A 12,937-nucleotide genomic window follows, 5' to 3' on the forward strand; every position below is an offset into this window, starting at 1 on the left:
GTACAAATGTAGATTTCTAGGCACACAAGATGGCATAGTGAGGGAAGACCTTGCTCATACTGTCTTACAGGACTTGTTATGTTAGATGTTGCCAAACACTTCACCCCAAGGATGTGAGAAATCCACAGACGGAATCTTGCTTGTCCAGATCTCCATAGCCCAATTTATGGAGTTTAACTAGAATTTCCTAGTTTATGGCTTCTTGTCATCCTGTGCCCCTTCTCCCCTGGTAAGTTCTCACTCTCACTAACTCAGATTTAAAGCTTTGCCAAAGAGTTCGACTTTGGACCAGTCACCCTCTGTGAGCCTATGGCCTCATGTACCAAATGCAAGTGATAATCACCATCATCACGGTAATAGCAACACCTAAGGTAATTCTGAAACTAGGAAGATGTACATCTCAGCGCTTATAAAATCAAGACTGTATTCTCCTCGCTGAATTGGGAGGATTTACACAAAGCAAGTTATGAAAGGCAGATTAATAATTTACAAATACTAATTTTAAAAAAAAATCCTATCTCACTGTGTTCTCACCTCCTGTCTGGTGACTGGAGGACTTGCCCGGTTTGGGAAAGTTAGCAGGCCCAGTCAGTGCAGCCGCACACCACCTGCCTCCCCCGTCGCCCCGCACCCCCCTCCCCCCAGGACAAGGCAGAAAGGGTGGGAAGGGGAACACGGCTCAGCATTTATTTTTGGACCCAGCTCACTAAAAATACCGCAGCCTTCCTGTTTGATCACTCTCCCTTTTGACCTGAATGGATCGCGGGGGCCCAGCGGCCCTCCCCACCCTCTGCCCGTTGTCCTTTAAAGGAGAAGGGCGTGGGGACGGATTCCTGCCGCTCGCTCGAGGGACAGATGTGAGCCGCCAGGGCAAGCAGGGGCCGCGGCCGCACTGACGTCAGGGCAGCGCTAGCGCCGCCGCAGCCTCCCAACCCGGCCCAGGCTGCCCCGAGGGAGGGGGGAGCCGCGCTCTGCCATTGGCTGGCCGAGCGCGAGCGCCCGCGAGGATTGGCTGGCGCGGTTTTAGAGGGAGTCCCGCTCTCCAATTAAAGGACCCCGCGGCGCGGGGCAGCGCGCAGAGCTCTCCCTGGGCCCGCGAACTTGGCCATTCAGCCAGCGCTGTCCCCGCTGCGCGCCCTCGCGCCTCTGCCCGAGAAGCTAGGCGCTGTTCCTGCACCACAGAGAATGGCAAAGGTGGCTAAGGACCTCAAGCAAGGAGTTCAAAAGGTGAGCTGCGATCTGCCTGAACTTACCCACATTCTTCCTTTTCCCCGTGTCCCTCCCCCAGGTTTCGCGGAGACTTACCTAGACGTAAGAAGGAAACTCATTAAATTCCAAGACTTCCCAGAAAACAGAACAGTTGGGAATACATACTTGAACTAACTGGCACACACCCCAAAACTTACTCTTCAAAGCCATTGTGTAAAGTATTTGCAAAAAATCTTAGTTCTTCCATGATGCTAATTAAAATTTAAGTAAAACTTTTTTTTTAAATAGCAATCCTATTGTCTGTAGAGAGGAAAAAACCCTCCCTTCTCCCTCCTGGGAATGAGGTGAAGGTTGGGGGGAGGGTAATATTTACTCATAAGGAATCTTCCCTCTTGCGGTCATCCTAGTGTTTTGTGTTTTTCACTCACTCACACACACACATACACACACCAGTTTCTTTAGTTGGTGATATTGGCCATGGCAGCAGTTCCAGCACATGGGAACTAATTTCTGTCCCCAGGTCTGCATGTTTCCCTTTCAGGAAGGGCTGGCCAGGAGCCCAGAAGGTCACGGGTGAATTACTGCAGGAGGGGCCTGCAGCTGTGCTTGTAGCTCCAACACCCACCGGCTACTTACCTGGATGCAGTTGGGAGAGGGCACAGGCCAGAGGCTTAGAGGACAAGTGAGCTCAAGGGGACAGAGACACAGACAGTCTAAGCCAATGGAGAACTGAAGCCCAGGGCTATAGAGCGTCGGTTCCGGCAGGCAGTGGAGCATATGGAAAGCCATAGGCACTGAAACCCTGCCCTGCCACTTTCTAGCTGCACTGTTTTGACCAAATCACTTTTCTGTGCCTCCTCTTCCTTGTCTCTGGTTTTGCGGATAATAGTCCCGCTTCTCTCCTGGAAGCAGTAACAGCAGTAGTACACTGTGGGTTAATCTCCCAAAGCAGTCAATTTTTTTTTTTCATAGTGTAGTTCTATTTTTATTTTATTTATTATGTTCAGTTAGCCACTGTATAGTACATCATTAGTTTTTGATGTAGTATTCAGTGATTCATTAGTCATGTATAGCACCCAGTGCTCATCAGTCATTTTTAAACTCTTGCAGGGCAAAGTCCTCCTTAGACCTCTGCGATTACCAGTGGAGTAGAATGAGGGGCAAAAACAAAAACAAAACAAAACAAAGAAAGGAAAGAAAGAAAAGAAAGAAAGAACAAAAACCCCAAATGTATGTCAGAATCAAAATAAAAATGCAAGCCACATAACTTAGAGGCACAGAGTTCATGCATCTGATTTATAGCTGCACCATTACACAGCTGACCTTCCCCAGACTCCCATACAGAGTCCAGCAGACCCTTCTGAATGTGTACACCAAGTCAGACTTAATCAGGGCATCTCTCTGGAATGTACCACATCCCATCACATTTGCCAGACTATTTAGAGAATCAAGTCCTCTCTCCTTCTATGGACTTCTCCTAACACTTTAGACCTTGGTAAGCTACCTGTTAATTTCTACCTAGTAGCAAGTCATGCATGCAAAGAAATAAAGTTATTTCTTTATACATCTTTCTAAACTCCTTGAAGACAAACCGTTTATCTCTGTTCCAACACAGCATACCATACACAGCAGGACTCAATAAACTATCAGTGAACCACTGAATATCCATCCAGCTAAGACCATAGTGTTCGTGGACAGTACATTTTGTACATGAACGTTCTTTAGCTTGTTATAGCACCAGGATATTTGTGTGTCTGAACTGCCTCCTGAAATTCAGCTGAGGTAAAAGAGTTTAGAACTAAAGGGGCAGAGCCCCATGGTCCTCTAGAAAGTCAGATGATTTTGGGGTGGTTTTACTACAAGCTGATTGATAGATAATGTGTGAAGTAAGACCCAGTACATGGAAACCCTCCTCCTTGCTGAAGGCCAAAGCCACCACTTGGAGGAAGCCTTGTTTTTATTTTCCTTTGCATCGGAGAGTGTGATTATCTGGATTAGAGGTGGAACATGTTCCCCTTCTTGTCACCCTTTAGTGCCAACTTCCTTGGCCTGCAAAGGGTTTATTTTCCATTTAGATCCAATTTCAGGCTTAGAGAAAGAATGTGGGTAGAGATGAAAGGGTGGATTTTTTTTTTAACTTCTTGGGACTGTGGCAATGAGGAGGACAATCAGCACTATGTACATTAACCGATGTCTTCAACTCAAAAAGTCAAAGGAAGGGAAAGGAGTGGGGGAGAAACTCTCCTTGCTGAGCATTATAATAGTGATTAAACACCATGTCATACCAACAGCATGTTGAAAAGCTTTTATTGCATATTTACCCTTTAAATCTACAGCAGTGGGGGGTTTTATAACATTTGGCTTCAGGATGCATAATCACACTTAAGCATTTTGAAAAGATTTCATAGACTCTTGGAGCTGCAAGGGACCTATTTACAAAATGAGAAATGGTTTAAAATGGCATACAGACTGTCTCTACTGCCCTAACCCCAAGGGGAAGTGGGGTCTGAGGAATCCCTAGCAGCTGGAAAGTCATAAAAAGGTCTTCAAGAGAACATAAAACCCAAAACCTGGAGTAACCTTAGAGATCGTCTAACCAATCCCAGACGAACTGAGTGGCTCACCATGGATCACATACCTAGTTAGTGGCAGAGCTTAGAAATAGTTACCTGCCTTCTCTCATCTGTGCTAAGTTAAATGCTCCCAATGGCCGCTCTTGAGCCATCATTTGTTTTTCTACTGGGAAAGAGAAGATTTCCTAGAACAGAGAGTTCCCTAAGAATAGTCAACATTCCTTGGTAATAAAGGGCCTTGAAGGCCAAATCCCATTTCTTTCAGCGCAATCAACCACTACTGTGGATTTGTTCTTCTACGGTTTATTAAACGTGTTTAAGAATACTGGTACTACTACTCTTATAACCAGACCGAGGTTCATACCCCAGCGCTACCACTTACTAGCTGTGTGCTCTTGTGTACTACCTAATTAACTTCTAAGTCTGTGTCCTTATCTGAAAATTGGAGAGACAGTAGCGGCATCTACCTCCCAAGGTGTCTGTGATCATTAAATGAGATAATGTATATAAAGGGCTCAGCCCAGAAGCTCTCAAATAGAGTTAGTTGTTATTATTATTATTATTATTATTATTGGTGGCAATGGTATATTTTGATGGGGGTGTGAATGCTGAAAGGAGTCTTTGGTGAATGAAGGACACACTTTTCTTTATGACTATCCCATCTGAAGAGCAGCTAATTTTCATTCCACTGAACCAAAGTGAGTTGCTCAGTCTTGATAAGCTGAACGTTGATCTCGTGTTCATTCTAGCCCAACAGATACAAAATCTGCTTACATGGAACAGAGATTACCAGTCATTTCACTCTGGAGTCACAGAATTTTAGGCCTGCAAGAGGACAGGGAGCTCTTTTCACTTTTTAGGCAAGGAAACTGAGGCCCAGAGGGGTCAAGCTCCTTATCTGAGATTGCTGAGATGTACTGAAGCCCATTTAGGCTCTGCAACAATACAGGCCCGTTGGCTGCCAAGGAGCCATTTGCAGGAATTTAGAAAGGACAAGAACAAAGAGATCTGAGAGCATGTTCACTGTGGACTGTGCATGTGCCAGTGGACTGGCTCCAAAAGGTTCTCTTTTTCACCCCTCAACGCAATGTCAAAGGAGCATTAAATGATGGTTCTAAGTGCAATGCCAGGTTCAGCTGGGTGTCTCCCCACACCATTCTCTGCATCCCCTCCCTCTTGGCTTTCCTGTCCTCCTGCTTCATCCTCCCCGCTGTCCTCAGCCCTTCCTGCTTTCACCTCCAGTTCCTGCGACGTGCAACGCTGCTGGCGCGTTGCCTGAGCAAGCCGATCCAATGTAAACACAGCTCCTCGAGAATTGTTGTTGGCTCCCTCAATCTTAAAAATATATTAAGCTGTCACTTAAAGACCGTAATAGCCAAGCCACTGGAGACATGCCCATAGGTGTATAAGCAAGTTGGCCCAAAAGAGAGGACTTATTTTAAAAGAAAGAAAGAAATTATCCAAGTCCTTCTTAAAGAATCTCCGAAAACAGATGCTGAAGCCATTACTTTGTACATCGCAGATGCTTGTCATATTGTGCAGACGTGTGTGAATATATGGGGTTGGGGGCTGATGACTGACTTTCACCAGTGCATCCACCATCTGGGGAGATGGGAGGCAGGGAAAGGCTTAATCACAGACCATCTCTAGGCTTTACTCTCAGCCACCTAGGCTCCAAGACCTTCTCTTAGCCAGGGCCTACCCACCATTCTATAAGCAGGACAGTGGGAAAAGGACTTTGGTATTCCCCTCTGAAGGGCCCGTAGTTTGATCTTCTCTCCATATTAACTGGCCAAAAGTAATAAAGAAGAAAAAGAATAGGCTGAGTCCAGCAAAAGCTGGGGACCAGGAAGGAGGGACATTGACACAGACTCACATGTGCATCATTCTTCCCACCGCCATGCCTACCACTTCCGGTGAGGAAGAGGTAAGGAGCAGAGAAGTGAGGGGATAATTCCTCCTGCAACCCACTGGAGTCACAGGGCTCCAGAAGAGGTATTCGACTTGACTTTGACTTTGTAAAGAATCATTTTTTCTTTCCAACCTGCACATTCAAAATAGTGTGAATAGTGTGTGAATAATAAAGTGGAAATCTGGCATGATGAGTATAGACCTTGGGAGTTCTTAACTCCCCAGTGTTCATCCAACACCGTTTAAACATGTATTATGAGAAACGCTTTCTGGCAGGGGTTGAGTCATTCTAATAACCGCAAGCATTTATTTACCAGGTGACTTTAGACAGGTCACTTTCCCTAATAAGTGGCAGACGTTGGATAAGGACCATTCTTCCTTTTCCCTCCAGTCCACTGACCTTTCCTATACACCATGCTGTCTCCCAAATAATAAGTGATTCTAGAAAAACAGGCCTAAAACTCTGTTCCACTGAAGGTAGAATTGTGGAACAGCTTTTCAGGACATCCAGAAGGAAGAGACAACTGTTGTTCTTTATGGAAGTACTCCCCCTCCCACACACACACACACCCTTTCAGTTGCTATCAGGAAGAGGATTTGACTGGCAGCTGCCACGATCTTGCCAGGTCCAGGGCCACCAACCAATTTGACAGGAGTCCCTCGAGATTATGATATTTCTGTAACTTCACATGGAACATTCAAGATGTCCTAAACCCATTCTTGGATCTTTGTACATATCATTGGCCTGGATCTGCTGCAGCTCCAGAATTCTTTTTCTATAAAGCTTTTAAAGAAAATATCAAACAAGAATTAGGTCTCATATGTGCACTGAGACTCTTTCAGTGGCCACCACTTAAACTTGGTATCTAGGCCTAAATATCTGATGAAGAAATTTAATGGTGGTTTCTCAAAAACAGAAACAATAAAATAAGTACAAAGCTTTGTCAAACTCCCAGATCAACTCTTCACTCATTGTCTACTCCTTTTATATGAGAAGCAAACCCTTTTTCGTTTTTTCTCAGAGGGGACATGTTTGGTCTTCCTTTTATCATTTGTTTGGACTCTTGTCCCCTAAGAACTCTGAAGGAAGACTCATCCGTTGTCTGCTAGCATTGACAAATTTGAGGAAAGACCACAGAGAGGAAGGAAAGACCTCTCTTGAGCGCATGCAGGGCACTTGACATTTCTCATCTCCCATTTAGCCTTAAGGACTACCATGCAAAAATGTGAATGTCCTTTCTCCACATGAGTAAGTTAAGACTAAGTGATCATATGATGGCGGGTTAAGAACTCAAACCTTAAGCTCTTCTCTGATCCCAAACCTCAAGCTCTTTCCACTCTAAGAAAAAATAAGGCTTTCCTCAAAAGTAGCAGTCTGGTAGAGAGGAGCTCTGATTTTCACTGCGCGCTTCACTCAGAAATCAAGGTCTCTCTACACATCTGATTCAGGAATTGCCCAGCATTTGCCAAATGCTACCAGGCATTTGTATCTCTCTGGTAGTTCTTGGTCACTAGTAGGTGTCTCTTGTCACCCACAATAAGTCAAAGCCCTTTCCAGGTATAGAACAAGGGCTTTCTAGATTTCACCTTGTTCCTGGTTTTCTAGATGTCTGATTGAACTCTCAAGGGAGGAGGCTGGTAGACAGACAATCTAAGGAAGCATACAACAGTATCCTAAAATTACTGAAGAAGCAGTGACCCTTGACCAAAAAAAATTAAAATAAAAATAAAAAAATCCTAGAGATCCCAGTCCCAGAGCTTCCAGGAAATTCTAGCCTGGGGATAAGCCTGGCCTCTGGAATGTGTATCTCTACATGGCTGGTCAGCCTGACTCACGGTCTACCCAATAACACGTGAATCAGGACCAAGCAAAACATAGCCAAGCCCCCACCAGGACATGCTTTAAAAGGAAATAAGATTGCTGAGGGGTAGAAAAGCAAAGGCTCCATTTGGCAAGTAACTCTTTGGAAGCACAAAGGAGTACTGGGGTCCAGCCCATGGCGGCTGTTTCAAATCCACATGATCTGTTTATGGATTTTTTTTTTCTCCTTCTGTTTTAAAACATTAGATTCTTTATAAAATTAATCTTTGGAGAAAAATGCAAATTAATCATTACTTAAAAGAGCTGAGCAGAATCTAGGGATCAGCTTGGTCAGTCCCTTTGTGTTGCAATTGGGACGTGGGGGAGAAATAGGATATCCAAAACTTTCATGAGACGTAGCTGAAAGATGCACTGATTCACAGCATCTTTTATGAATGTGGGGGAAAGGGTATGTTCTATATTCTGTCACTTCCATGCCCAGAGTACTCTAATTTCATGTCAGCTTCATACCTTCAAACATCAGAAGGTCAAGTGAACATTGTAGCTATGAACTTAGCTCTGGCCACAAGATTTAGAGGCCAATTGAGAAGTGGTTAAACACATAGCCTTTGCAAGCATGGAGATCTAGGTGTGACTCATGGTCCTGCCATTTGCTAGGTCTGCAACCTCTGCCAAGTTGCTTTTCCTCTCTGGACCTCTGGTTCCCCATTAGAGAAAGAGAGTTAACAATAGTTCTACATGTAAACAATAGTTAATGAGATAAAGCACATCAGGTGCCTGGATGCCTAGTAAGTGCTCAAAAAATATTTCCTCTTGCTTCCTGGTATCCTCTCTCCTCAGTACAGCACAGAAATCCCATAGGTAGTTAAGCACCAGAGCATGGAAAACCAAGTTCAGCTTACCTACGTCATGTCACATGTGGCTTCTAAGATATCAGATTGCAGGACTTTCTCTTTGTAGCTAAACTTAGACTTAGCCATAAATATACTCAGGCTGCATCATATGCAAAATTGTGACAATGGCAACAATTTGCTTTGGGTGGCTGGTTGCTACACTTCTAGAAAGCAGCCCTCCCCTTGCCTGAGACCAGTGGTTGGCCCCAACCATGTGATCTTAGATAGGCACTCACCCTCACCGAGCCTCAGATGTCTTGCTTATAAATCAAGGTAATAGTCACTCATCTCTTCATTTAGCAAATATTTATTCAGCATCTGTCATGTGCCAGGCATTGTGCTGAGTGCTGAAGACAGTGAATAAGAAAGTTTTGGTCCCTTCCATGTAAACTTGAGTCTGGTGAAATTCATTTCTCATAAAGGTAGCATAAAGGCCAAATAATGTCAGTGTTCTATGATTTGGTGTAATCCTTGACTACCTGTATTGTGTGTGCGCATGCGCACGTGCACACACACGCACACAAACACACACCTCTACACACTTAATTCTTCTCCTTTGCTACCCGCCCTCATATTTCCCAGCACTGCACACATCTGAGCCACATCCAACCCCAGTCATTTCTACAGTGTAACAGAGGAATGAGTGTGATAATTCTCCCAGTTATTGCATTTTTAAAAAGATTTATTTATTTATTTATTTGAGAGTGAGGGCGGTGGGCAGAGGGAGAGGGAGAAGCAGACTCCCTGCTGAGCAGGGAGCTGGATGTGGGCTGAGTCGAAGGTAGACGCTTAACAGACTGAGCTACCCAGGCACCTCCCAGTTAGTGCATTTTAAACAGGGTACTTAGTGGTGAAAAGTCTGAGGCCAGGGGAAACTACTGGCAGCTCTCAGGTACTTCTGGTAACCAGCAGCCCCTTCAGCTGCCTTGCAGACATGGTGCTGGACAAACTGTCCGTGCTCGGCCTATGTCCTCAGAGGCAGCCCAACACCCCAGGCTCTGTCCGTAGTGGTGTTAATGGCAGGGGTACCAAAGGACAAGAGCATGGAGAAAGGGCCTCCTGGCTAACTAACACCCCTATAACCTGCCTTTAAGAATACAGCATCTATTTGGGCTGTATGACTAAGTGGCATGTCCAGGTACTGATTCATGGGGCTGACTACCAAGGTGACTGGCCTGGCTAATCCACTGGCTGGAAGAAGTGGAGGGAAAGTGGTGCCCAGCCCTGCCCTCATCCTGGAGGAGGGCCATCCACCTGCCGAGGCATTCCTGTGGCCAGCCGGTGTCCTTGTTAAGGGGATCTGGCCATAACAGGAGGAGGGGTCAGCATTTGGGAGCTTATTTTAGAAGAAGTCAAGGAAATTTTTTTAAATCCTGTTAGCAGATAGAGGAGACATTTTTAACTAGGGATCTGTGGACAGAATTGAGAGTATCAAGGAATGTAAATGAAGAAAAACTGCACCTTTATATACCCAGCCTCTTTCTGATTCAGGATTTCTTTCAATTATGAATGAAGGTAAAACCCCTGACAGCTTAGCAGCCCCTTAACTTGTTCTGTTTTTTTTAACCAAATAAAGCTATTGTACAAGACATTTACATTAGAAAAAGATAGCTGGATATAGGCCCTGTGCCCTTGATACCGATGGAATCTGATACTTTCATACCTGTTCCAGCTATAGATGTCTAATGTACCACTTATACTTGCCCATGTTCTGATATAACAATAAATCCACTGCTAAGTCTTGTTAATTAACTTAATAAAGGCATGTATATTACTAAATTATAGACCAGTTTTTATATATTGGTACTATCCTCTGTAATCCTACATATTTCATGCATTTAAAACATTGTTCCGAGAAGGGATGCTTTCGTGTCAGACAACCAAAGAAGCCCAAATATATTAAGACCTCTGTCAAAATAAAGCTTTAACAGTATTCTATATACATATACACAAATATGTACATATGTAAACACACATCCACACGTACAGCTGTAGTGGATTGAGATCTGAGGCTCTTTTTAAACTTCAGCCTGGCCACTCATTTCCTACTATCTTGAACAAGTCACATTACCTCTGAGCCTCAGTTTCATCATCAGTAAAACGGGCCTAAAAGTTGTCCTCAACAACAATCTGTTAAGTTCTTAGCACAGTACTTGACAAATAATGTTGTACGTTAAACAGGAGTTACCATCACTATGAAAAGAGCACATGAGAGCAAAATGGTAAAGTTAATAAAAATATTACTTTGATGAAACTATCCACTTCTAATTTGGCACGCTTCAAGAAGTTAGTCCATGCAAACATGTATTATATGCATTTATTATATGCTAGGACAAAGGGACTAAGCTGTTAAGTGGAAAAGTAGAAGGAGAAGAGTCTCAGAAGCTGATGATTTCAGGAAAGGAACAGCCAGTGTGGCCATCAGAGAATGAACAGTGCCTGAAGACCTCGAGCAGAGGTACAAGTGTGGAACTGAGGGAGATCAGAGGAGGCAGTACTTCACCCCACCTGGGAGGTCAGAGAAGACTTACCCAGGAGACGACAGCTGAGCCAAGTGTTGAGAGACAAGGTTAAGTGAGCTTTCAGGATCAGGTCATAGTCCAGCTTTATGCTTTCCAAGTCTGGCACGTATATTCTCCATCCTACCTGACTTCTAACTGGGGGAATGTCCTCCATCTTGAACTGTGGGTAAATCTATTTCCATGTATGCATCCATCCCCACGTATGTATCTTTTATTTTCTCATCTGAGGACTTGCTCCTCTTGCCTCTCAACCAGAACACTTGAGAGTGATTAGGATAGCAGGCCCTGCCAAACTGGCACACAGAAAGCTTTATGGCAGTGGCTTGAGACTCTCTCAGTTCCAGCAAAGGAAATGCAGCCAACTCACCCCCCTTGAGTTTGAATTTTTGCAGGAAGATTTAGGTTCAGATAACTGAGAATATGCAATATCAATGGGAAGAAAGGAACACACACACACGCACGCACACACACCCTGTGAAATTCAGCACACTGCATATGTAAGCAGAACATGAAAATGATCCAGAGCATCACAGGGCATGTTTGGGCACCCCAAGTTTTATTCACCTTTAAACTCTGATGCCATAAATGATACTTGGAGGAAAAATCCCAGCTAGGACTCTTTGATGAAATAAGTGAAAGAAAATCAACCCTTTGAAATACGGAACTTGTTTAACAAGATCCAGAATCTTACATCAAAACAATTCCTTCTGTAAAGTTCTTCAGATTTCTCACTTGGCCTGACAATGTGGGTTCCTCATTGCCATGTGTTAGAGCAGGTGAGGCATCGAAATGAAAAACACATGGTTTGGATGTCAAAATGCCACTGGAATGATTGCTCTTGATTTTTGTCAGTTGTATGTGATATGTTAAAAAAAAAAAATCCCAGACGATTTCCTCTCAGCTATCTGGAAAATGAAGTTATGGGGATCATGCCTGTGTTTGCAAGGACCTGAAAAGAGGCAAAGTTTAATGGAAAAGCTGTGTTTCCTTGAGTCTGTCCTCCTACACAGCCAACAGGCCCAAACAGCCCATAGGGAGAGACACCCTGTAATAAGATTCATGCTATCTAGAATGGCTGTTGTCACCCGCCTCTGCACCTTTCCTTGGATCCAGCCCAGGGCTGGGGCCATCACAAAGTAAATCATGATACGCTTATTTGAATAATGCTTGTACTGTATATTTCAGCCATTACAATTAATTTTTAAGAGGTAGAAAGGGCTTCAGAGTTTTCCTAGGTCATCCTCCTTATTTAGCAAACAAGGAAACAGATCTAGCAGGTCAGGTGACTTGCTCAAGGTCACAGAGCTAGTTAGTAGAAGAGCTGGGGTAAGAATTTGAGGTCTCATAGCGTTTCATGTTCAGAAAGACTTTTAAAACTTTATTCTATTCAACCATCCCATCCTTAGCCTTAAAATGAGATGAATTGGACAGAAAAGCCAGAAGCTCTGAGAATACCACTGACCAGCACGTGCAGCTCCTGAAGGGACCTATTTTTTGAACCCCTCTAAATATTAGAAGTTCTTGTGAGCTAATCTCTCTCTCTGCAACTTTTTCCCATTGCTTCTGTTTCCCTAGCTCCTCAGTTCAAGGATGCAGTGACCACTTTTTTCTAATGTTCCAGTTCTGGTAACTAACCAAGTCCTACATATTGTTCAGGATGAAAGTCAAAGCATCTGTTTCCTTGGTTAGTTCCTGCCTTCTGGGAGACCTATTGTCAGCTTTCAGCTGAGTGAGATGGCCAACAGGCAGCTCCCAGTTTTTGTTTTGACATGAGTTTGGTGACTTGTTCCCCCTTCTCCATCTGAGCAGCATATTTACCTCTCCTTCTAATCGCACCCAGTTGGGAAGGTCACTTCTATTTCTTGGAGCAGAGCTTTTACAGTACAAAAACATGGCAGAAGAGAAGGGGATAGGCAACCCTAAAGCACTGGGAACTCCAAACCCACATCATAAATACTCATGAAAAATCTGCACTGTATCACATGTAAAGTACCTCATTTATAAAGG

The 12,937-nt window shown here is 44.1% G+C and overlaps 1 protein-coding gene across 1 annotated transcript in view; it reads left to right on the top strand.

The window, feature by feature from the left end:
- The first annotated feature begins 1,058 nt into the window (after positions 1–1,058).
- Positions 1,059–12,937, top strand: part of LMCD1 (LIM and cysteine rich domains 1) — a 61,361-nt gene continuing 49,482 nt past the window's right edge. Inside the window, exon 1 of the mRNA XM_019800882.2 lies at positions 1,059–1,227. Within this exon, the coding sequence (XP_019656441.1) occupies positions 1,186–1,227 (42 nt within the window). The 5' untranslated portion in view covers positions 1,059–1,185. The remainder of the gene's footprint in view (positions 1,228–12,937) is intronic.

Source organism: Ailuropoda melanoleuca, chromosome 4 (genome assembly GCF_002007445.2).
Source record: "Ailuropoda melanoleuca isolate Jingjing chromosome 4, ASM200744v2, whole genome shotgun sequence".
NCBI classification, from domain to species: Eukaryota; Metazoa; Chordata; class Mammalia; order Carnivora; family Ursidae; genus Ailuropoda; species Ailuropoda melanoleuca.